This window comes from Peromyscus eremicus, chromosome 1 (genome assembly GCF_949786415.1).
Source record: "Peromyscus eremicus chromosome 1, PerEre_H2_v1, whole genome shotgun sequence".
Taxonomy (NCBI): domain Eukaryota; kingdom Metazoa; phylum Chordata; class Mammalia; order Rodentia; family Cricetidae; genus Peromyscus; species Peromyscus eremicus.
Window position 1 is genome coordinate 80,217,324 of NC_081416.1, and position 25,635 is coordinate 80,242,958.

Genomic DNA, 25,635 nt, shown 5'->3' on the forward strand with positions numbered 1-25,635 from the left:
TGTTAAAATTATTTTCTTTTAAAAAAAGTTCATTATTTTATGTGAAGGGATGTTTGGCTGCATCTATGTCTATACCACATGTATATCTGGTACCCAGGGAGGCCAGACCCATCAGATCACTGGAGTTATAGATGATTGAAGGTACCATGTGGGTGCTGGGAACTGAATCTGCATCCTCTGGAAGAGCAGCCAGTACTCTTAACCACAGAGCCATCTCTCCAACCTTCTTATTAAATTCTTAAATGCTCAGACAGAGCCTTCGAGTATTGAAAAATTCTAAATTTAAAAAAAACAACAACAAAAAAAACAAAAATCAAGGAGAGTAGAAGTCATCAAAAACATGGTAGCTCTTGTAGTTACTGACCACTCACTTTATCTCCAAGTTCATCATAGTAGAGTTCAAAAGAATTCAATATATAAAGCAGAGATTAGACTTGTGTTAGGGGCAGAAACTTCTGGTAGTAGCTCTTGGTGACATCAATCATCAGCTCCTGTGTGCACTCTGGGAGCTCCCCTGAGAAGAGTCCTGGGGAAAGAGAGACCAGGTCAAGCAAGGGAGCCAGGAGGTCTGTAGCCCTACCCTTTGTGAAAAGCTTACAATTTCTGAGATCTACTGTGAGGATCTAACCGTGAGGCCCTTCATCTTCAGACTGATAAGACTGTTGGCTACTGACATCTTCTGAAAGGTCTGAGTTTGTGTTTGGGAAACAAACACTACAGCTCTCCAAATGAAGAAACAAATTCCAGGTGGAGGAGATCAGAACACGCTTACAAGATAAAAAAGAGAAAAGGCACATGGGACTGCTCTGAGCATCATTCCACAAAAGGGTTTCCACCCCCCAGGATTCCAGTGTGAGCCCCACTGAGCCAGTCTTACCCTTATCCCTGAGGCAAGAACTGTCCCGCATTCCTACAGTGAAACTCAGTCCAGCACAATAAAACCAAAGCAACGATACTAGGTACAGATGAATCAAAGGAGGACAACAAACAGTCCATGATGGAACAAGCATGGTTAAGAATTTCACTCCTGGGGCCAGGCGGTGGTGGCACACACCTTTAATCCCAGCACTCGGGAGGCAGAGGCAGAGGCAGGCGGATCTCTGTGAGTTCGAGGCCAGCCTGGTCTACAAAGCGAGTTCCAGGACAGGCTCCAAAGCTACACAGAGACACCCTGTCTCGAAAAACAAAAAAACAAAAAAAAAAAACAAAAAAAAATTCACTCCTAAACCGGGAATGATGGCACACGCCTTTAGTCCTAGCACTCAGGAGGCAGAGGCAGGCAGATCTCTGAGTTCAAGGCCAGCCTGGTCTACACAAGGAGTTCCAGGATAGCCAGGGCTATACAGGGAAACCCTGCCTAGAAAAACGACAACAAAAAGAAAAAACAGTTTCTGAAACAGTGGTAATACTCTGTGCTACCATCTCCACTCACGCAGATTTTGTTTGTTTTTTGGGTTTTTTGGTTTGAGAGGGTTTCTTGGTGATGTCCTTGAACTTACTCTGTAGTTTTTTTGTTTTGTTTTGTTTTGATGTGCATTGGTGTTTTGCATACGTTCTTCTGTGTAAGGGTGTTAGATCCCCTGGAACTGGAGTTACAGACAATTGTGAGCTGCCCTGTGGGTGCTGGGAATTGAACCTGGGTCCTCTGGAAAAATAGCCAGTGCTCTTAACTGATCAGCCATCTCTCCAGCCCTATCATGCAGATGTTTTGAAGGACACTTTAAAAATAGCTAGCAAAGGGCTAGAGAGATGCCTTGGCAGCTAAGAACACTGACTGTTCTTGCAGAAGTCCAAGTTTTGGTCCCAATACCCATATGGCAGCTAACAACCACCTGTAACTCCAGGCCTGGGTGCTGTATGTATGTTGTGCAGAGATATATGCAGGCAAAGACACATACACATAAAATAAAAATAGCCAGCAAATTTTTCAACATTCATATCCTGTGGTCCATAAGTTGGCTTCTAAGAATGTATGCCAGAGATAACTGTGCCCAATTGCATAATACATGTAAAAGAGTGTCAAGACAGAAGTTTCTAATAGTGCCCAGGTACAACTAAATGCTAATGACCCATTATACTATGGGACTAATTCAATGCTTTGTGTTAAATCTACCTATGCAGTGTGCGAAACCTGTAACCCTTGAGAGGAATGATGTAGTTCTCTATATACCACCTGAAAAGCTGCCCAAGGTATAATGCTAAATAACTGACAGTTTCTGAACAGTACAGAGTAATAGAGTGCTTGATTTCATTTATATAGGTGCCGTTTCAAATACCTATATTTTCCATTCAAACATATAAGTGCACATATTTCATACATTTATACAAATTGTATTAAGTATATATATAAAACAAATAAAAAACAAAAAAACTCATACAATTCTCATAGACACTGTATAATTAAAAAGTGCATGTTAGGCCTACAAATATGTTTAAATTTCACAGTATTTTTGTTTTGTTTTGTTTGTTTGAGCCAGGGTTTTTATTGTAGTCCTGGCTGTCCTGGAACTCACCATGTAGACCAGGCTGGCCTCAAACTCATAGAGATCTGCCTGCCTCTGCCTCTGCCTCCTGAGTGTTGGACCACAACTGGCTCAAATTTTTTTTTAATGTATATGGATATTTTGCCTGCATGTATGTTTGTGTACCATGTGCATGCCTGGTGCCTAAGAAGTCAGAAGAGGGCTTTGGATCCCCTGGAAGTGGATTCGTGGATGGCTGTGAGTTATGTGGGTGCTTAGAATCAAACCCAGATCCTCTGCAAGAGAAACAAGTGCTCTTAACAGCTTAGCCATCTCTCTAGCCCTTAAACTTCACAGTATTTAATCTTTAATCACAGTAATAATTAGACAATTTTAGAATTCAGAGATACCTCATAAAATTCCCATTTGTAGCTGTTCCTTAAACATCAGCTTTCAAGCTTCCAGTGCCATGTCCAGCAGCCATGATGGGCTATGACTTCAATTAGTGCATTATCTGCCTGTGTACAGTAGCATCAGTGCTCTCGGCTTCTGATCAGGGTTTATCCTGCTTTCCATTTCTTTTTGCTTCAGGCTCAATTTTATCTCATGTAGCTCTCACAAATGTGTCAGATTCCCTGCAAGCCCACGTGTCTGAATTCAAAGATGGACGTGCCAATAAAGTACCCTAATGCCTGGCATTTATTTTTGAAACGACTCAAAAGAAACACCCCGTCATGGTGCAAGAAGCTTTGGGCCCTAAATGAGGCGTCTTTGACACTGGAGACGCGCACCTTCCAGTCTCAGTTCCCTCATATACAGAGACCTGCATGGTCCCATGCAGCTGGCCTTTTCAAAAGTAGTCATTATGATTTCCACCTGAAATACTAGGATGGTTCCTTGTCTTCCGACATTAGTGTTCCATGACCATAAGAAGTTAGTACTAAGGAACTTGAATAAGTTAAAAAGATGAGGCACATGTATATCTAAAGAGATTTTTTTTTCTTTCCCCTTTGTCCAGTCAGAGCCCAGGCCAAGAAAGAAATGCTTCTTTGTCTTTACCATGTGCTGATGGCAGATTTGTTCCATAGCAACCTTTTTTTCTTCAATGTTATTTATTTTTATGTGTATGGGTGTTTTGCCTGCATGTATGTCTGTTTACCTTGTGTGTGCCTGGAGATTGCAGAGGCTGGAAAAGGTAGGTGAATCCCCTGGAACTGGAGTTAAAGTTGAGCTGCCATGTGAGTGCTGGGAATTGAACCCAGGTCCTGTGGAAGAGCATCCAGTGCTCTTAACTGCTGAGCCACCTCTCCAGTACCTATAGCAACCTTCTTGAGGGGAAACCCTTGAAAAGTATTTGAGAATCTCTCTGCCATGTGTGGATCTAAGGCCTTCTCCTATCCCACAAGTACCACATTTTAAATCACTTTACTATGAGGTCAGCATTTAACACCTGCTGTCTTCCAGCTTGGGTTTCATTTCCTTTTTGTTTCTGATAATTCCCTTTTTTCCTTGTAAATCCAGTTATTCATTCCAAACACAGCTTGTTCACTGGGTGTGGTGGCGCACGCCTTTTATCTCAGCATCAGAAGGCACATGCAGGCAGATCTCTTTGAGTTCAAGGGCAGCCTAGGCTACATAGTGAATTCTCTTTGAGTTCAAGGGCAGCCTAGTCTACAGAGTGAATTCCAGACCAGCTACATAGTGAGACCCCATCACAAAAAAACAAATACTACCTGTACCAAAAGCAACTTATTTATATGACTTTTCTAGGTGTTTTGTTGCTAAATCACATATCAGAGTTAGAAGTCACATGGATTACTTTAGTAATGGAAAACAGTTTGAAGGAGGCTGAAATAGACATTGACATCAACATTACCTGGGCAGCCTGAGAAGACCGTGAATGGTGGGACCACAGTTTCTGGAGGTAATACTGTATTGTCAAGAATTTTGCAGCAGTCTTTCAAGACACACCGGCGCCCCTGAAATTAAAATCTTATTAATAGGAATTGAGCAAGACATGGGAATAAAGCTTGTTTAGTATTCTGTGTGGAAGGCTGTTCTATATTTTCTCTATTCATTGTATTTTTATGACAGTGTCTCATTATTGTAGCCCTACTTGGCCTGGAATTTGCTATATAGACCAGGCTGGCCTTGAACACAGAGATCTGTCTGCTTCTACCTCCAGAGTGCTAGGATTAATGCCGAGCACCGCCACACCCAAGCATTCACGATATCTTGTAATAGCAAGGGAGCCAAGGACAATGACAGGGTGTTTGGTTGAAATGACATACTTCAAGTAGAATGTGACAAGGAGTAAAGGGTGAGTGTGTGTATGCATAGGTACACACGAGGGAGGGTTGTATGCTCCAGATAGTACAGGTTGTCGTAGGCATCAGACACTAGGCAAACCTTTGACTTGTGAGAGTTCCATTTTTCTCTGTTGTTTTGCTGCCTTGTCTTCTGGTAACAGAAATCTTTTTGCACTGGGCACTACCCACCCCCATCTTGGTTCACATGCTTTACTTCTAGCTCACACATAGACTCCATGCTTGACCAGTGACTGGTTTGAGGAAGTGGCGTATGAGCCAACTTAGTCTAGTGAACCTCAACCTTGGGTTTCCGCTGGGACGACAGGGAAATGAAGCACTTTCCAGTAGAGTCCCCAGAAGACAGGATGGATGCCAACAGCATCTTATCCTTGCCAAGAAGTAACCTCCAGAGGAAGGAGAAAAGGGATGAAGGCTTGTTTTCATGGTATCAGATGAACCTTTGGATCGCGTGGGCATGAAATTAGGATCTACTTCTGGACTCTCAGTTTATATTAGCTAATCTAATACATCTGGTTGGGCACCTGCCAGGTTAAGGACTACTTGTCTGTTCTCTGGACAAATTTTCTTTCTTATTTTTTTTTATTTTTCGAGACAAGGTTTCTCTGTGTAACAGCCCTGTCCTGGAACTCGATTTGTAGACCAGGTTGGCTTCAAACTCACAGAGATCCACCTGCCTCTGCCTCCTAAGTACTGGGATTAAAGGCGTGCACCACCACCACCGGGCCCTGACAAATTTTCTTGAGTAGAAGTTATTAGTCAATTTGTTTTTCCACAGGAGATAGGTATCTGAATATTTGGACTAAACCTTATGTTTAACTTTATACAGTGTTACCATTTTTTTAATTCTTCCATAATCCACAGCATTTTAAAGGTGAGCGATATGGCATGGGAAAACTCATTTATTTGATAGGTTAAGGGAAAAGCTATACACACTGTTTAAACCTATGCCTTAGGTTACTCACCCGAGCAGAGCAAAGTTTACTCTTTTTTGTTGTTTGTTTTGCTTTGTTTTTCAAGACAGGGTTTCTCTGTGTGGCCCTGGCTATCCTGGAACCCACTCTGTAGACCAGTCTGACCTCGAACTCTGAGGTCCGCCTGCCTCTGCCTCCCAAGTGCTGGGATTAAAAGCCTGTGCCAACACTGCCCAGCTCAAAGTTTCACTCTTTATTAACTATTTTTTTAAATTGTGTGTGTGAGAGTGCTCATCCATGCATACCCATGTGGAGGTCACAAGTTGTTTGTTTGTTTGTTTTTTTAATCAGGAAAGTGGTAATTTTCAACCTTATTTTTTGAGTCAGGATCTTTCACTGAGCCTAGAACTTAATGTTCTAGCTAGACTACCTGACCAATGAGCCCCCAGCACTGTCTCCACCTTTCTCCAGCACTGGGGTTACAGGCATGTGCCACTATACCCAACTTTCATATGGGTGCTGGAAAAAATCTCAGATCATTTGCCTTACACAGAAAACACTACCCACTAAGTCAGCTCCTTCAAGCTGTGTTTGAGACTCTTAATCTCAGGGTCGTGGGTTCGAGCCCCACGTTGGGCACCATTTGTTGCTAGAGTTTTCCTGCCTGGCCCACAGTCAGGGCAAATCTCTCTCACCTGCCAGTCCCACAGCCGCTCAAACCTGACCAAGTAAACACAGAGACTTATATTGGTTACAAACTGTATGGCCGTGGCAGGCTTCTTGCTAACTGTTCTTACAGCTTAAATTAATCCATTTCCATTAATCTATACCTTGCCACATGGCTCGTGGCTTACCGGCATCTTCACATGCTGTTTGTCATTATGGCGGCTGGCAGTGTCTCTCTTACCCAGCTTCCTGTTCTCTCAATTCTCCTCTCTGTTAGTCCTGCCTATACTTCCTGCCTGGCCACTGGCCAATCAGTGATTTATTTATTGACTAATCAGCAACACATTTGACATACAGACCATCCCACAGCAGTGGAGGTCACAAGTTGTTTGTTTGTTTAATCAGGAAAGTGGTAATTTTCAACCTTATTTTTTGAGACAGGATCTTTCACTGAGCCTAGAACATAATGTTCTAGCTAGACTACCTGACCAATGAGCCCCCAGCACTGTCTCCACCTTTCTCCAGCTCTGGGGTTACAGGCATGTGCCACTATACCCAACTTTTATATGGGTGCTGGAAACAATCTCAGATCATTTGCCTTACACAGAAAACACTACCCACTAAGTCAGCTCCTTCAAGCCGTGTTTACTAGGGCTTGAAAGTTCGCCTGTGTCCTGATAAAAACAATTTGATAAACATCTGGGTAGTAAAACACAGATAGGAGAAATGAGATTAGACAATCTGATGAAAAATATCTGGCTGAGAATGTAGAAATGTAAACAGCCAGTGCTCTTAACTGCTGAGCCATATCTCCAGCTTCCCTAAATGAATTTTTAAAAAAGCTTCTACTTTAATCTCAGCACTCAGGAAGCACAAGCAAGCTGGTCTCTGTAAGTTCCAGGTCAGCATGGTCTACAGAGTTCCAGGCCAGCTACTAACGAGACCCTGTCTCAAAATAAAAACAAAACCCAGGGAGCTACAGAGATGGCTCAATTGTGAAGAGCACTGGATTCTCTGCCAAAGGACCCAGATTTGATTCCCAGCACTCACAAGGTGGTTCACAACAGTCTGAAACTCTAGTTCTAGCAAATCTTTTTTTTTTTTTTTTTTTTTTGGTTTTTCGAGACAGGGTTTCTTTGTGTAGCTTTGTGCCTTTCCTGGGACTCACTTGGTAGCCCAGGCTGGCCTCGAACTCACAGAGATCCGCCTGGCTCTGCCTCCCGAGTGCTGGGATTAAAGGTGTGCGCCACCACCGCCCGGCTAGTTCTAGCAAATCTTACATCCTCTTCTGACCTCTGCAGTCACCTAGGAGGCATGCAATGCATAAACAGACATGCAGACAAAATACCCACACACATAAAATATATATATGGTTTTTAGAGACAGGGTTTCTCTTTGTAACAGCCCTGACTGTCCTGGAACTTGCTTTGTAGACCAGGCTGGCCTCAAACTCCCAGAGATCGACCTGTCTCTACCCACCTCCTCTCCCCCAGTACTGGGATTAAAGGCAAACACCACCACACCCGGCTAAATTTAAAAAAAAGAAAGAGAGAGAGAGAGAGAGAGAGAGAGAGAGAGAGAGAGAGAGAGAGAGAAAGGAAGGAAGAAGAGAGAGAGAGAGAGAGAAAGAGAGAAAGAAAGAAAGAAAGAAAGAAAGAAAGAAAGAAAGAAAGAAAGAAAGAAAGAAAGAAAGAAAGAAGAAAAGAAAAGCTTCTGCAGGATCTGAGTTTCATAAACGGTTAAGCTGCCTCCAGCTGGATGCACAAGACAACAGTTGGTGTGTGACTCTGAAGCAGGCTGGCTCTAAGTAGGGATCTTCATTCTTCCGAGGAAGTGCTCATTCACGAATTAGCTATGGTACTTCCAAAGGTATCAACTGTCGATCTCCCCTGGTGAACAAGGTGATGTTATCTCTAAGGCCTACACTCAGGCCTACCTGAGTTATCTCATGAGGTCATCTCATGCCTACACTCCTAATCCCAGGACTAAGCTCATGGGAACAGGATGTGCTAAGTAAGGCATGACGCGATCCCATGCTGGGGTCCGTGGACAGATGGCCCTAGGGAAAAAACAGTGGGAGGAGTCTTCTCACTTACTGCTAGCCACTGTACAGCCTGCAGCCCGCTTTGTCCACTAGCTGGCCATCCCACTCACTTAGATCCTGACTGCTTAGAGAAACAGATTAACTACATTTCAGGAACATTCTGAGTATAGGGATTAATTCATAGCAACAAGAAGAATGCCAATAGTTTTTGTTTTGTTTTTTATTTTTTGAGACAGGGTTTCTCTGTGTAGTTTTGGTGCCTGTCCTGGATCTCGCTCTGTAGATCAGGCTGGCCTTGAACTCACAGAGATCCACCTGGCTCTGCCTCCTGAGTGCTAGGATTAAAGGTGTGCACCGAGACCCAGTGAATGTCGATAGTTTTAAGACATGCGTGGATTGGGAATAGCTAAGGATATGTTAAAAGGCTTCTTCATTCTTCCTTTAAGAAGGAATCAGGAACTGTGGCTATGCAGCTCATGTTACAGCAACCTGGATAATTTTAGCAAGCCAAATTAGCATCACTGAGCCTTGGTTTCTTCACCTAGAAAGCCAAACCAACAGCAATGCCACCAATCCAGTAACAAGCATAAAGCTGACAGCACTGTAATGCCTGGGATATTGATCGCTAAGCTTTTCCTTCTGGCATTATGACAATTCTGATTTATACCTTCACACAAAAAGCTGTCACTAGACTATCACACGGGACACTCTAGGAAAGTCTATGTGCCATGGAGGCAGTTAGGCTTTAGCTCTGAGAGTCTATAGTTCTAAAAGGCTCTAAAGTCTAAAAAGACTTTAAAATGTGTTAAGGGTTAACAAGTACTGCTCATACTGAACAGTGAAGAGGTCATTAAGTGATATTCTGAAAAGAGGTACAAAAAGCAGAGTATCTAGCCAGGAATGGTGGTACAGGTCTATAACCCAGCTCCTTCGAAGGCACAAGTTTAAGGCCAGTCTAGGCCACACCAAGTTCAGGTGAGTCCAAGCAACTTAGCCAGTCTCTGTCTTAAAATTAAAAAATATATATATATATGTTTTAAGTGTTAGAAATGTAGCTCAGGACAGAATGCATGCCTGGCAGTTTCTGACAGTAGTCTGTAATTAACCAGTATGTAATAACTGTTGTATTTGTAAGTTAGAGTATGATATTTCAGTACATAACATGTGGCGATCAAATCAAGGCAACTGGGATTTTGATTGTCTCATCACTTCATGTTTGGAGCCTTCAAATGCCTGTCTTCAGGCTCAGCAGTATAGAGTAAGTTGTGAACTGTGGCCTCTCTACTAGAACGTCTTCCTACAGAGCTGTATTTTAGCGCCCATATTCAATTTCCTTCTATTTTTCCTTTAATAACTACTCTTTCTTCTATTTAAGATCAAATTTTTATCACTCCCTTTCTTTAACATGAAACTGAACAAAAACTTTGTCTCTACACATATTGAAGAATTCCTTTGCAGTTAGAATATGTGCAGACAGGGTCTCTCATTGCTCTGGTGCTTACCAAGTAGGCTGGCTGGCCAGACCTGAGACCCTGGGGTCCGCCTGTTTCCGCCTCCCCAGTGCTGGGGTTATAAGAGTGTGACACCACATCTGGCATTTACATGGGTTCTAGGGATCAAACTCAGGTTCTCATTCTTGCATGACTGGTACTTTACCAACTGAGCTATCTTCTTAGTCCCAGGAGCCCCATACATATATGTATAGCCCCATATTTAATATCATATGGAAAAGGTTCAATAAAGGCTAGCCATTATTACTTGGTTTTATTTTGGGTGTGTGTTTGTGTCTTTGCAGTGCTGAAGAATCAAATCCTGAGCCTCATACAAGCTACATAAACACTCTACCAGTGAGCTAGATCCCTAGCCCACTGGCCATTATTATTACTGCTTGGAAAAATAACTCCAATCCAGTAAGGAAAACCTAACCTCAAGAAACTGGAAATGACTCCTCCCCTTGTTACAGGGACAGAGTCCCACAGATGGGGTGGAGAGAGGAAGACAGAGGAAATGATGCTGCTTAGCTGAGTGAGTCATGTACTCACAATCACACAGTTCTTCCCAACGTGAACATAAGAACCGATCTGAGCAGCGTTGACCACACAGTCTTCCTCAATAAAGACATGGTCCCCAATATGTAGAGGAAAGAATGCAACACTAAAAAGGAAAAGAAGACAAACAAGAAAAGGTCAAGGTGATGGAGTTTGGGTTAAGGTTACAGAACTACAGATCATAATCTCAACATTTATTTATTTACAGATAGACTATTTTGTTTTGTTTTCTGAGACAGGGTCTCTCTTTGTAGTCCTGACTATCCTAGAGCTTGATATGTAGAGCAGGCTGGACTCAAACTCATTGAGATCCTCTTGCCTCTGTCTCTCGAGCTCTGGGATTATAGGCATTTGTCACCAGGTCCTACCTTTACAGACAGACTCTTTCTATGTTGCCCAGGCTAACCTAGAATTTGTCACATAGCCCAAGATGGCCTCAAACATCTGACACTCCAGATTCAGCTTCCTGAGCAGTGATTACAGGCATGTACCATACCCTCAGTTTTTGTCATGTTAATAGGACTATTCCTTGCAAGGAAAGAATCCTCAGGTCACTGAAATTCCAAATGTTAAAACCAAGGAATCAGGCTAAAAACTCAGAATCAGAATTACTGGATTGTAAAAGGAAAAGGTAAGGCAGGATCTTCAAAGCAAATTAAAATGAGTGGGTACTGACCCATTCCTGCTTTCTTTGACAAAGCTCACAGACATGTTTAATAATCTGTTTCCAGGACTGACAAGTTCATAGGCTATCAGTTTTGGTGCTCAACACATAACAAAGAACAACAGCAGCAACCAAAAACAAAACGAAACCAAAAAACCTGGGGGGCTAGGAAAAAGAACAAGCTTTCATGTAGCTAACCTGGCCTTCAATTTGCTATGGAGGAGATGACCTTGAACATTTGATCCTCCTGCCTCTGAACTAGAGCTGTGTGCCACTACACCCTCCCTGTTCATGCAGTGCTGGGACTGAACCTAGGGCCTGTATTATGCTAAACAAATGCTCTACATTCTCAGATCTTTTTTTTTTTTTAAAGATTTATTTATTTATTATGTATACAGCATGTATGACTGCAGGCCAGAAGAGGGCACTAGATCTCATTATAGGTGGTTGTGAGCCACTATGTGGTTGCTGGGAATTGAACTCAGGACCTCTGGAAGAGCAGTCAGTGTTCTTAACCTCTGAGCCATCTCTCCAGCCCCATTTTCAGATCTTAAAAAAAAAAATCATTTTAGTACTCATCATTCTTAAACTTCAACCCTCTACCATATTTACTGAGTTCCTATTGTGTGCCAGACTCTTGGCTAGGAACTGAGGATAGAATGTAAGCAAAACAGATTTGTTGCATGAGGAGTGTACAATCAAGAGAAGCCAAGAGCTTAGAATTTTGTCTTCTTAAGATTGGTTTAAATGTTTCTTGTTTTTTCCCTCAGAGTGGGAATAATGCAATATTAAATGTCCTTTCGTGGAAAATGTTTCTTATTTTTCCCTAATAGTGGAAATAACTCATTATCAATGATCCCTTCATAGGAGAAAGAAAACACTTTTAACAAGCCAACTTCTAGTAAAAAACAATTGGGGTCAGAGTCAATGCTGTTTAAATTTCCAGAGATATTAGTTATCCATTGTATAAAGGATGTTCTCTTCTCTTGATTGTCTAATTATTGTCTAAATGAATGTTTAATTTTCATAGTAAATGAACTAAAAGAACAAAATTCATGATTTTAAACTATATATGCTCTTGACTGTTTATCATTATTAAAAATTTGGCTCTGCTCTTTTAAGTTGCTTTCTAGAAATTCTTAGGTAAATTCTATGAAAATGGAACACTTGAAACAGAATGGGTTGTTACATTATTAGAGAATGTGGTTACTAAGGTAAAAGCTCATGGAAAATGATCTCTTGCTAAGTGAGAGCTTATAGAAGTTGTTTTTCTGCTGAATGAAATGCAGGTGGATTGTTTGGTCCACACTGTTAATAACTGACAAGTTGCATTAACATGTTGCTTGAAATCTATTAAAAAAAGAGATCGGGGTTGGGGATTTAGCTCAGTGGTAGAGCGCTTGCCTAGCAAGTGCAAGGCCCTGGGTTCGGTCCTCAGCTCTGGAAAAAAAAAAAAAAAAAGAGATCCTCCTTTTAAAACTTTATAAAAATGCTCCATAATGTTGCCTAAAGTTACCTCTTAGAATCCTATAGAGATTGTTTTTAATGCTTTTATAGTTGGCTTATATAAAAAGTACTATGCAAATAAATGCTGGGGGTAAAGTTGCTCAATTGTTATTACTCCCATAATTTTAAAGACAAAGCAACTCCAATTGTAAGACAGAAGATTTTAAAGGTACTAAAAAGAAAGTATTTTGACAAACTGTTATTAATGATAAGAGGCCAAATCTAAACTTGCAAGTAAATGGCATTCAAATTTCAGGCCTCCTAGACACTAAAGTTGATGTATCTATAATTTTTCAAAAATCTTAAAATCCCAGTTGACCTTTACAAAAGGTCTCCACTCAATTTGTAAGCATTGGAACCTTATCTCAAGCAAAACAGAGTGGATTAAATGTATAGGGCCTAAAGGATAAACAAAAAATGTTAAGTAGTCCAATTTTATGTCAATATTTTGTAAAAATTAACTTCTAGAAGTGGTATGTAAACAATTTCCTCAGTCTATTAGCTATCATTATATGGATGATATTTTATTGGCTGCTTCTGATACAGATATCTTAGAAAAAATGTTAAGGGGCTGGAGAGATAGCTCAGAGGTTAAGAGCACTGGCTGCTCTTCCAGAGGTCCTGAGTTCAATTCCCAGCAACCACATGGTGGCTCACAACCACCTGTAATGCGATCTGGTACCCTCTTCTGGCCTGCAGTCATACATGCTGTATACATAATAAATAAATAAATCTTTAAAAAAAAAAAAAAAAAAAGAAAGAAAGAAAAAATGTTAAATGTGGTACAGAAAATTTTACCCTATTGGCGATTTCAAATTTCTCCTGAAAAAAATACAAAGAGGAGATTCTCCTAGTTATTTAGGTTATAGATTAAATAAAGAGAGAATTCAGCCACAAAAGGTACAGATTAGGAGAGATCAGTTGCACACTCTTAATGATTTCTAAAAATTATTGGGTAATATTAGTTGGCTACCTCATACCACTGGTTTGTTTACTCAAGAATTAAGTAATTTGTTTCAGATTTTACAAGGTGGCTCAGATTTAAACTGTCCAAGACAATTAACAGCTGAGGTGGAAAGGGAATTAGCTCAAGTAGAACAAAAGCTGCAAAACGCCTATGTGGGTCGATCAGATCTTACAAAAAGGCTGATTCCCCCTGCAGCTGGAAAGGCTAGATATCCTAAAGGTGCTCTGTGTCTTCAGTCCATGGACCCATGTGGACCCATATCCGTACAGTAACAGCCAGATGTGGTGGCTCACACCTTTAATCCCAGCACTTGGCAGGCACAGAAAGGCAGATCTCTGTGCACTCAAGGCCAGCCTGGTCTCATAAATCTCTGTGAATTCCAGGACAGCCATAGTTACATAGTGAAAGCCTGTCTGGGGGCAGGGATAGGAGATTATATTTAAGTCAAGACTGAATAGGATTTATCCGGCTTCCTTCAGACATATAACAACATTCTATTCTCTACAATTCCTCAAATATTACTGACAATGTTTCTAAAATAGCATTTATCAGACCATGTTTTTTGTTAAAAAGACTTATTTGTGGGTGTGTGTTTCTGGGTACCTACAGAGGCCAGAAGAGAGCAGTGGATTCCTTGGAGCCAGAGATAAAGGCCACCTAATGTGGATGCTGGGATCTGAACCTGATCTTCTGACACAGCAGTAAACACTCTTAACCACTGAGCCATCTCTCCAGACCCTGTCCATATTTGAAATCTGTGGCCTAGGTAAGATACAAAGTAGCTGTTTGCTCATTAACTCTTTCCAGCTCTGTTCTACATGAATATTTTGTCAGTCATCCTATCTATATTCTCCAAGACTCAAGATTTACATGAACTTTGTTAATTTCTAGTATTTTAAGTCTCTTCCTCTTGTACAACAATGAATTCCTTGATCACATGGCAGTCTACAGCAAGCTCTCTTAAACTTTTTCTATTCCTGACACCTCTTTACCCAAGAAATTGTTTTTTATGTGAACCCAGATATGCAAGTTTACTAGTAAAATGTTCAAGCTGAGTGTGGTAGCATACACCTATAGCCCAGGACTTGGGTGGTTGAGGGAAGAAAATTAGGGAGTTCAAGGCCAGTCTGAGCTACACTAGACTTACTTCAAACAAACACACACACAAAAATATTTACTGATCATTAAGAGCTTATGGCCATACCAGTCTGTATATGTCTAATCTCATTATAAATCATAAAGAAATTTATTTTAAAACAACACTTTGGTATACATATAATCTTACCATGATTAAAGACAAAAACAAATGTGCATGTTGTGGTGTGTTCATTTATTTTTACATAAAGAATTAAGTCTTTCCTGGGTATCTGATAATGCAAAACAGAGCATCTTCTCTGCTATTCAGAGTTGACTGATATTCTAATTTTATAATTAACAATGCTGAGAAAGCCACTTTGCATAAATACTTAGCACAAAAAGGCAGGTATGTTTAGAGCCATTTCAGGAACTACTGGAAAAACCTGTCTGAATCTCAAGTCAAAATATATTGACCAAATTTTTTTCTTTTAATGAAACTCAAGTCAGTAACTCAAACAGCAATTTTTAAAACCCAACAATCTTTTTAAAAAAATATTTGTTTAATCTCTGTGAGTTTGAGGCCAGCCTAGTCTACAGAGTGAGATCCAGGACAGGCACCAAAACTACACAGAGAAACTCTGTCTTTAAAAAACCAAAAAAAAAAAAAAGAAAGAAAGAAAAGAAAAAAGGATTTGTTTATATGTTTATTTGTTTGCATGCGTTTATGTACACTACAGGCACACCAAAGTCCAAGGAGGCCAGAAGAAAGTCCCTTAGAACTGGAACAATAGGCAGCTTTAAGCCACCCAGGTCCTTTGCAAGAGCAGTGGTATCCTTTTTTTTTTTTGGTTTTTCGAGACAGGGTTTCTCTGTATAGCTTTGCACCTTTCCTGGAACTCACTTGGTAGCCCAGGCTGGCCTTGAACTCACAGAGATCTACAAAGCTACACAGAAAAACCCTGTCTCGAAACCAAAAAAAAAAAAAAAAAAAAAAAAAGGCAGGCTGAGCAAGGCATGGGAAGTAAGCCAGAAGCAGCGGCCCTCCATGGCCTCTGCATTATTAGCTCCTGCCTCCAGGATCCTGATCTGTTGAGTTCCTGTCCTGACTTCCTTCACTGATGAGCAACGTGGAAGTGTAGGCCAAATAAACCCTTTCCTTCTCAACTTGCTTTTTGGTCATGGTGTTTCATTGCAGCAATAGGAACCCTGACTAAGACACTGAGCAGAAGTGTTTCAGGTGGCATTCATTGGGGTGGCTTGTATGACATCCTGCACAGTGCAATGCACCCTGCTGTGTGCAAAACTGAGGCTGCAGTCACGTCACATGATACACCATGGACAAGAACTACCAGAAACTTTGGATTCATTATATATTTCATTTGGAATTAATTTTTGGTTGTTGCATATTCAGAAACCTTTCATTGTGGCCAATTTTTCACAGCCTTCCACATTCAGTTATGAAATGGCAATATACGGTAATGACTCAGTTTAAAAAACTACAGGCTACATCAGTTCTGAGAATTCTTCAATTTTAAATTAAAAATCTAAATTTCTTAGCATTATCTGATTCTGGTATGACATGCAAGAGGAAAATCCACCTTCACCTTTTACTCATGCTTTACTATTTATGTTTTATTTCTCTGTTTCTCACAAGGACTATTCTACTTCTGACAACCAGCTATGAACAAGGTTACAACCACCCAGAGTGGTGTTCATTACTGTGAACACTTACTCAGGGCCCCACCAACCAGGATAGACCTTCTCATCTAAACACATGGACATGTACAGTATCACCAGGAACAGTAAGGAGCTTGGGACTGGAAACAGGAAATTAAATCACATACCCTTTACTGAATTTCTTGAATGGTGGCCTTATGACACTACGGCTTTTTACAACACAGTGCCGTCCAACTCTCACATTCGCCAGATCTCCGCGGATGATACAGTCATTCATTACAATGGTCTATAAAGCAAAACACGTTTAAAAATTAATGGTGTAGCCTAAAAGGAACGATTGGTTCACGCCATCAATTGTTCTACAAGAGGGGTAACTGTATGGTGAAAGGAGAACTGACTTTGGATTGACTGCAATACAACATAAGCTTTGATCTTAATACTCCACGATCTTAATGACTCACTGAGTGAAGAGAATGCTTATGGTAGACCAGGTAACATATCTGTTTAGAGCAGTGGTTCTCAACCTTCCTAATGCTGTGACCCTTCAATACAGTTCCTCATGTTGTGGTGACCCCCAACCATAAAATTATTATGTTGCTACTTTATAGCTCTAATTTGTTACTGTTATGAATCACAAGGTAAATATCTGATTTGTGACCCACAGGTTGAGAACTACGTGTTTAGAGTCACTCAGATTCATCTGAAGTCCTCCGAGCCTTGGAGACTTGGTCAGAGACTGTCCTATCTGCTTCCACACAGGCTGTGCCACCACATTTCCAGATCCTTTTGAAAAAAGTCAGAAGCTCTGGTAATACAGGAATGTATGCTAAGTCAGTAATAACCAATGTCAGCATACATTGGTCATATATTCCCCACTTACTTTGTTTTGAGACAGTGTCTTTCTTATTATGTCTCTGAGAATGATCTGGAGCTCACTACGTAGTCAAAGGTAACCTGAAACTAGATGCAATCATCCTGTTTCGTTGGCCAAAGTGCTGAGATTACAGGCAAGCATCCCCTGACTTCTATTTTAAAATATTTTATTGCCTCTTTAGGTTTTGTGTCCAGTAGTCCTGGGCACAATATAACACAGCAGAAAAATGTGCCATTGTATTTTGTTCGGACACAAAAGGATTCTGTTCCTCCCCCCACTCCAACACTTTTTTATGCATAATATTTAATGTAAACCCTATATAAATAGGATATTGAAGAAAATGACGAACAAAAGTTCACATTCCATTCAAATGAAATTCCTCCCCTTCCCCTCCTCCCATCATCTAGCTGCCCGTGCCCCTTTGTCTACTGTGCCCTCCTCTTCCACATCTCATGTGGTATACTGCTCTCCCCTCCCTTCTTCCTTAAAACGTCTCTATTCTCCACCTAATAGGTCTCCTTCTAATTTCCTGGCTTCTCCACATTGATCATTTTTATGCATTCAATAAATCCACTTTGGAGAAAAAAATAAAGCAAAGAAAAGAGAACTGGAAATGTACAACAAATTGGAGACACAGTACCATTTTATATACCCTGCTAATATGGTGATGAGCAAAGGTATGCACTCTGGTGCCGCCTGTGTACTTTACCTTGCCATTGAGAACGATGTTCTGACTGCCACACAAAACAGACTGGCGACTAACTTTGTTCCCAGATGCCTAAAAGCGAACAGAAATCCGGGGTGAAAAAGCTGAGATTTCTGGGATACCATTTCCATCAAGAAAGCTTTCATTGCAGAGATAATTACTTTAAATGGAGTGCAGTCTAAAATGGAATGAGAGCTGAGTGTAGTACTGCACCCCTACTGTCCCAGCCCTAGCAGGATGATTATGAATTTGGGGTTAGTATGGACTACAAAATAAGACTCCATCACAAAAACAAACTAGAGAAGGAAGAGAGAGAGCAGGAAGGGGTGGGGAGGCTGGGGGTGTAACTTAATAATAATGTGCTTAGTACCCCAAAACATGTAAGAGGGACTGAATCCAATATTTCACAAGAGCAAGGGTGGACTAGGAACTCAAAGTTCAAGAAACGGACTCAGGATTTGTATCTACTGACCAATGTGCATTCAAATCCCAGTTCTACACTCCAGTTTCACAGCCCTAAATGAGGAAAATGACTTTCCCATGACCACAGAGTTGTAAGGACATACAGAAAAAAAAGAATAACCCTAATAGTGGCACTTGCTTGTTTCCAGCACTTTACACATGTTATCATGAGTTGACGATTAGAAACAACTTTTTAGCACGTTAGTATACTGTAAAATATTATTTTTAAAAGGGCCTGAAGCCTGAAACTGTAATTAATATCAGGACGAATAGACTGTATTGTGTATTCCGGAACACACTATCTCTACAGGAAAAGTAGGTGTGTGTGTGTATACGTACACACACACACACACACACACACACACACACACGTATACAGAAAGAGAGAGAGGGAAAGGATAGGGAGGGGGGCGGACGAGCGGAAGGAAGGAGGAGAGAGCCTAATTCATGCATGCACAGACTAAATAACAAAATCAGAGGAAACACGAAGCGTCTGTACGTCATCCCCAAGGTACAGACTGTGGGAGCAGGGGCGGATGAAGCAGGGACAGGAGGAGCGGCCGTCCTGTCCTCCAGGGGCCGCTGGGCTGCCAGGGGAACGACGTCTGCACACGCTCACCGTCTCGATGTACTCGGACTTGTTGTACAGCTGCTCGCCCAATTCCATGGCTGCCTCCTCCTCTTCGAGCCTCAGGACCCTGTCAGTCGCTCAAGCCCACTGTGATTCCAGCTACTTCCGGCTGCCTGTCCACTTCCGCTATCCGCGCCCTCGACTCCCATGGACTCTCATCGACTGCTCGGCTCTCCTCTAGGCAGCCCCACGCCGTCGCGCGGAGGTCTCCAGCTGCGCATGCGCAGAGCGAGCGGCGGCTTTAATTGGCCCGAGTGGGTAGCGCGCGGGATCCGAGTGGCCCGTCTAGTCACGCGCGGAGGCTAGGCTAGGTCCTGCTTCCTTCCCGGGAATCCTTCTGGGCCCAGGAAGGTCTGGCTGGGTCCCCGTGACCACAGACCCGAGGCTGGCGACGACTGCTCCCTGTGTTCGGCTTCCATCCGGATGGAAGAGCCTCCCGGGAAGCCCCTCAGCTGTGCGGAGAAGGAAAAGGTGCCCGGGTTGCGGGAAGGGTGACTCAGGGCTCTAACCCCGGGACCTCAAGCCTGGTTCCTGAATCCGAGGGAGGAGGTGTCCTCCGACCTACCCGCTAGGAGAAGTCCTTGAGACTAGCGCGCTGCTCACGTGGCGGAGCTTAAAATGCAAACTAACAGCACGTAACTTCTAATGACATTGCATAAATATTAGTTGTAAAACTTTAAATGTAGGTAAACCTAAAGGCCACACACACACACCGACACCCTCCGCCTCTCCCACCCTACCCCTGCCCACTCACGTAAGTCGTTCAACATTCTTGTACTTACATTTTTCGTGTTTGTATATTGGGTCTTGACCTCCAAAAGTAATAGGTATATTTTGGAGAGGGAGGTGTTCATAATGTATGCTCTGGTTGGTTCTGCAACTTCTGTTTTCCTCCGTGTTTAAGACCATGTTAGAACAGGACGACAGGAAGACTAATATAAACACTACATATAATGAATTGGTATTATGTATGTTTGTGCATGTAAATTAATATAGTAGGCTATAGTTTGGAAGTGCTCTCATTTCTTTAGGGGTCAATATATTACTCTTATGCAAGACTTAAAGATTGCAAGTTCTTGTGCTTGCCGTGCAAAATTGGAATTCACATTAATTTGTCCTCCCATCCTGTCTTACCTTCTATTGGTGGTAAAGATAATTTACAAATAAACAAGATAAGTCCCACATATTGATAAGATTGAGGACAAGACAACACCCAAGGTTGAGAGCACAGACTCTAGGACAATGGTTCTCAACCTTCCTAATGCTGCGACACTTTAATATAGTTCTTCATGTCGTTGTGACCCCTAACCATGAAACTTTTTCGTTGCTACTTCATAACTGTAATTTTGCTACTGTTATGGATCATAATGTAAATATCTGTGTTTTCCAGTGGCCTTAGGCCACCTCTGTGAAAGGACTGTTCCACCACCCAGAGGTCTCCATGCACAAGTTGAGAGCAGCTGCTCTAGGCCCTTCTTATGGGAGTTTAAATGGAGCAGTTATAAATTGCAGTATTCTGGAGAAACTGCTTATTCTGTGTTCATTTTACATATAGTCTATAAAATGAGGATGATTGTATCTATCTGTTAGGGTTATTGTGAGTGCTAATCGAGTTAATGGACATTAAAGTCGCAAAAAAACCAGCTGAAGCACATATGAAAGTATCAGCAATTTTTATTATTGTGTGACTGAAAATGTATGGGGACTGGGGTGACTTTAGTGCAGAAGTACTAGAGTCCACAAAAAGCCCTGGAAACTGAGGGGGAAGTGATTAATTAAGAAAAGGTAACATTGTTTGCAACTTTTGTTGTAGCATTTTTTGCTGCTTTTTTGTTTGTGGGTTTGTTGTTGATTTTAAGACAGGGTGTCATATCCCAATCTCGTCTTGGACTTACTAGGTAGCTAAGGATGCCCTAGACTCCTGATCGTCCTCTCTACCTCCCAAGTGCTGGGATTACAGGTGTTCACCACAGAACTGGGTTTATGCAGTGCTGAGACTCAAAACCAGGGCTCTGTACATGCTAGATGAGCACTCTGCCAAGTGAAATATGTCTCCAGCCCCATTGTTTTGTTTTAAAAGGAATACACTAAGGGTAGAAATCCAACAATTGTCTGAAGGATGAATAGCAGTTTAAAGGTTCCTAAAGGACAGAAAGACAAGGGTGGTTTGCTGCTGAGAGAATATTTCCAACCACAGAAGCCAAGGAGACAAAGAATCTAAGCTTTGAGAGACTAATAACTTGGCATAATACAGTTCAATTAATTTACAAAAGCTGTGGGAATGCAGCCATGCGCCTAGCTGGGAACCCAGCAGTGACAGCCCCACCTCTTTCACTGGCTCTCTTCTGCATCATCTCTTCAAATATATGAACCATTCCACCATGAAGCTTTCCTACTTGTGCTGCCTAAAGTAACTACACATCCCCCATTTCCCCAAACTTAGTTCCTTCCTTCAGATCTGGGTGCATTTGGTCACCCTCAGAAATGCCTCCAAGACTACGTTCCTTGAAGTAGTGCCTTCAGGGAGCTAGTTGCTCATATCACCCAGGTTGGTCTAAGTATTTATTACCATGTGAAATCTTATCTGTTGTCTTGCATATTTGCATCCCTTACTACAAGTAAATTGTCTTAACCACCTTGTACCTCAAGCACCAGGGATAGATATCTGACACTGTGTGTATCACTGGGGGGGGGGGGGGGGGTTACTACTGTAAGTTCCTGTGCCATTAATAGATAAAAAGCATTTATTGGTTGATTGACTGTGGTAAGGGCCCCTCCCTGTTTCTCAAAGTGATGGGAAGACAGAAGAAAATGGACAGCATAGTGTGTGGTGTAGTAAATTTTGAGAAGAGCGCAGGAGAATGGGAGAATGTCTAAACCGGGTTTGAACAAGAACCTAGAAGTCTACCCTGGGGAAGTAGTCCTGCAAACTGAGGCTTGAGGAATCCATAGGAATCGTGAAAGGGATGAATTGCTCCAGGTGACAGGAAACCATCATGGCAAGGTCCTGAGAGAGCTTGATACTTTGTAGGAACTATGGAAAGGTCTATTTGGGGAAACTGCCCTTCCCTGTACTGAGTCTTGCTGAGGGATACTGCTGAGCACCACACACTGCCATATGCCATCTCAGGCCTGCTGAGTACCACATCCCTTTCCTCTGGTTCCACCTTTCCACTGCTCAAAATTGTTAATGTTTTTCTTCTAGTTGAAGGAAAAGTTAGCATTTTTGAAAAAGGAATACAGCAAGACACTTGCTCGTCTTAAGGTGAGTGAATCATATTCTGTCAAATTAAGGTGTTGCACAAACTGTAAAAGAGTTTGTTGTTTTGGTTTTGAAACAAGCCATTGTGGACTTAAACGCGTAAACCTGGGGCCATGCAAGGTGGCTCAGAGGGTAAAGTCACCCACTGCCATGCTCGACAAAGTGAGCTCAATGCCCAGGACCAACATGCTGTAAGGAAAGTTGTCTCCTGATCTCCACTAAAGTGCTAAGGCACAGGGGTATTTGAGTGTATGCACACACACACACACATACACAATAATTAAAATATAGTAAAAATAAATAAACCCATAATCCTGCCTTGGCCTTCTGGCTATGCTAGGATTACACGTGTGTACCATCACACCTAATGGGAAGAAAGGTTCTTGACAGTAATACAGCTTTAAGGAAAATTGATTTCTTGGGCTGCTTTTGTTTTCTCTAGCGTGCCAAAAGAGCTGAGAAGGTTAAGAACTCTGAGAAAGCAATAGAAGATTGTGTGCCCCATCAGGAAACCTCCCCACAGCTAAGCCGCTCTGGTAAATTAGCCTGTTCACTTACACTTGCTTTGTATTCATTCCCCAGCTGGCTGATGTTATCTTTTCACAGCCCATGGATAATAAGCAGTAGACTTCTTAAATGATACAAAATTCATGTTACACAACTCAAACGATACCCTGTGTCTTTTATTTTTTGGTTTTTCGAGACAGGGTTTCTCTGTAGCTTTGGAGCCTATCTTGGACTAGCTCTGTAGACCAGGCTGGCCTCGAACTCACAGAGATCCACCTGCCTCTGCCTCCTGAGTGCTGGATTAAAGGCGCGCGCCACCACCGCCCGGCACCCTGTGTCTTAAGTTGGATTGTCTATTTAATTGTTCTTTTTCTCCTCAAATTTTAGGAACTATAGTCAATGTTTTAGTATTAGAAAAATGACTTTTTAATTCTTAATTATTTTTTAATTTATTTTTAGTTAGCTTTTTTTGTTTGTTTCTTTTCTTTTGGCTTTTCGAGACAGGGTTTCTCTGTAGCTTTGGAGCCTGTCCTGGAACTTACTCTGTAGATGAGGCTGGCCGCAAACTCACAGAGATCCACCTGTCTCTGTCTTCCGAGTGCTGGGATTAAAGGCGTGCGCCACCACCAGCTCTAGTTATGATTTTTTAGTTGGCATCTTCCACATAGCCAATGTTTCCTACGCTGGTTTCATACTCATGGCAGTCCTTCTGCTTCAGCCTCAGTAGTAGTGCTTGGATTGCGTGGGCCGCCATGCCCAGTGCCACCTTTTAACTGTAAAGGTAATGCTACATGAATGTCTATGTCTGTGTTTCTGTGTGAGTCTGTTTGTGATTCTCTTGCGACTATCTGGGAGTGGACTTACTGAGTCTCATATATACATACTTTCCCCCTCAGAACCTATAAACGAAGGCTCTCCTTGTGATACATTACAAATCAACCATCTTGATGAGGAAACTGGAGAAAACATTGCTGTGATCCTTGCTGTTGAACCTCAGTCCTTTAACCATAAAAATGGCCAAGAAGAAGAAGTATTATATACACAAAGAACAGGTGACATCCAGGAACAGTTTTTGCATGGCATCAGCAGCCCTGGTGGTAAGAAAGGGCAGAATGCACTGCCTGGGAAAACAAAGAAGCAGTGGAAGAAGACATCGGTTTCACAGGAGAGAGAGTCTTTCCTTGACCTTAATTCTCTCGTACTCCCTGACAAGCAACGAAAGACACAGGAAGCAATCAGCAGCAAAAGTCCTAGGTCCCCAATAACTGAAGAGACACGCTGTTTAAGTCTGAAGTCTAAACCTCCTGGTCCTCCATCCCTTGATACAGAAATTGATGGAGAGGGTTTATTAATTTCACCATCTGGCAAATCAGAAAAGGATATTGATAGACTTGTAAAAGGAAATAATGTCTCCATGGAGACTACAGTTCCTTCATGTACTGTGTCAGACAGCAATCATAGTCAACACCTTGAACATCTACCTCCTAACAATGACTGCAAAATTACTGTTCAGGGCCCAGCTTCATCCATAAACCTGGAGGCACAAGGCAGAAAAATGACTATAGTTACAGATAACCCAGTAGTAAATAAAGCTGTGAATGCCAGTGATCAGCTGCCAGGAAGTCCTAATTCAGAGGCAAGGAATTCGTGTTCTCTAAATGATCTCACTCACAGTAACTTGCCAGCAGGTACTACCCAAAACTTTAAGTCTTTAAAATCGGGTCACGTTGTTGGTAGAAATGAGAATCTTCAGGAAGATGAAATTCTAGGGCCGTCTAAGAACAGCCCAGCAGCAGTTTCCCCTCCCTCCACAGAAAGCCAAATACATTCTTGTACAGTGCTTGAAGGCCTTTTGTTTCCTGCAGAATATTATGTTAGAACTACCCGTCGGATGTCAGACTGTCAGAGAAAAATAGCTCTGGAAGCTGTAATTCAAAGTCACTTGGGTATCAAGAAGAAAGGGCTTAAAAATAACAGTAAAGCAACTAAGAGTGTAGTCCTCTCCGATGAAGAAAGTGACCAAAGTGAAAGAAGTGTGTTGGACACAGGCACAGGACAGTCCAGCTCAGGAAGTCCCTCTCAGGAACTAATCTCGTCAGCTGAGGTCAGCTCTCCCACAGGACCTGCTGAGGCTGACAGCCAATCCAGGAAAGCCACTACACAGCTCCCTGGTAGAGGACACAGAGGAAGACGAAAATCGGTCCAAGTCTCCACACTGGCTCATTGTCAGCTGCTTTTCCCTCCTTGCAGCACACTGGGTGTTAACATGTCCAAGGGCAAATTCACCAAGCATAAGTGTCCAAATGGAAAAGTGATTATTCACGGTAAGAAGAAAGTTGATTATAAATTGGGTTGTGTTTGATGATGGTTGATATGACAGCTAATCATCACTGTGTATGTGATACTTGGAAATGCTGTACACTATTAACTTACTGAATCATCACTGCCCTATACAAAGTAGAACCTTTTTATCTCCACTTTTAATTGAGGAAAGTAAGGCAGGGAGAGGGTACGTTGACTTTAAATGGTAGAGCTAAGATTGAAACATGGCAATGTGGCACCAGAATTCAGTGGTGTGTTTGAAACTTACACAGCAAACGAAACATATTGGGTGCTTATCAAACTAATACCTGTTTAAGTACAGCACAATCTTTCCATGGGTAGAATCTAATAGAGGTGTTTTGAAGTAAAATGGAATATGTACTAGGTAAAACTATAGAAAAACTCCATCATGTAATAGAAAGCCTGGGAACTTTTATGGATAATATAACTGTGGTCTGTAGAATATAAGATTTTTGGAATAGTAAGCAAGAGTATAACAAGCTTCTTATTCATTTTCTC

The 25,635-nt window shown here is 41.8% G+C and overlaps 2 protein-coding genes across 2 annotated transcripts in view; one reads left to right on the top strand and one right to left on the bottom strand.

Annotated features, from left to right (window-relative positions):
- Positions 1-348: 348 nt before the first annotated feature.
- On the bottom strand, positions 349-19,227 carry Dctn5 (dynactin subunit 5). The gene is made up of 6 exons (XM_059251259.1): positions 19,014-19,227; positions 17,936-18,004; positions 16,520-16,638; positions 10,456-10,567; positions 4,339-4,441; positions 349-526 (listed from the first exon to the last, which is right to left on the bottom strand). The coding sequence occupies exons 1-6, from the start codon at positions 19,059-19,061 to the stop codon at positions 429-431; spliced, it is 549 nt and encodes a 182-aa protein (XP_059107242.1). The 5' UTR covers positions 19,062-19,227; the 3' UTR covers positions 349-428.
- A 43-nt stretch (positions 19,228-19,270) lies between these two features.
- Positions 19,271-25,635, top strand: part of Palb2 (partner and localizer of BRCA2) — a 28,460-nt gene continuing 22,095 nt past the window's right edge. Inside the window, exons 1-4 of the mRNA XM_059267378.1 lie at positions 19,271-19,496; positions 22,231-22,290; positions 22,730-22,823; positions 23,691-25,118. Of these exons, the coding sequence (XP_059123361.1) occupies positions 19,449-19,496; positions 22,231-22,290; positions 22,730-22,823; positions 23,691-25,118 (1,630 nt within the window). The 5' untranslated portion in view covers positions 19,271-19,448. The remainder of the gene's footprint in view (positions 19,497-22,230; positions 22,291-22,729; positions 22,824-23,690; positions 25,119-25,635) is intronic.

Coding starts and splice junctions, on each gene's coding strand:
- Dctn5 (XM_059251259.1), bottom strand. CDS start 19,061: ATGGAATTGGGCGAGCAGCTGTACAACAAGTCCGAGTACATCGAGACG. Junction 16,639..17,935: donor ACATCGTTCTCAATGGCAAG/GTAAAGTACACA, acceptor TTTGCTTTATAG/ACCATTGTAATGAATGACTG. Junction 527..4,338: donor GGTCTTCTCAGGCTGCCCAG/GTAATGTTGATG, acceptor CTCTTTCCCCAG/GACTCTTCTCAGGGGAGCTC.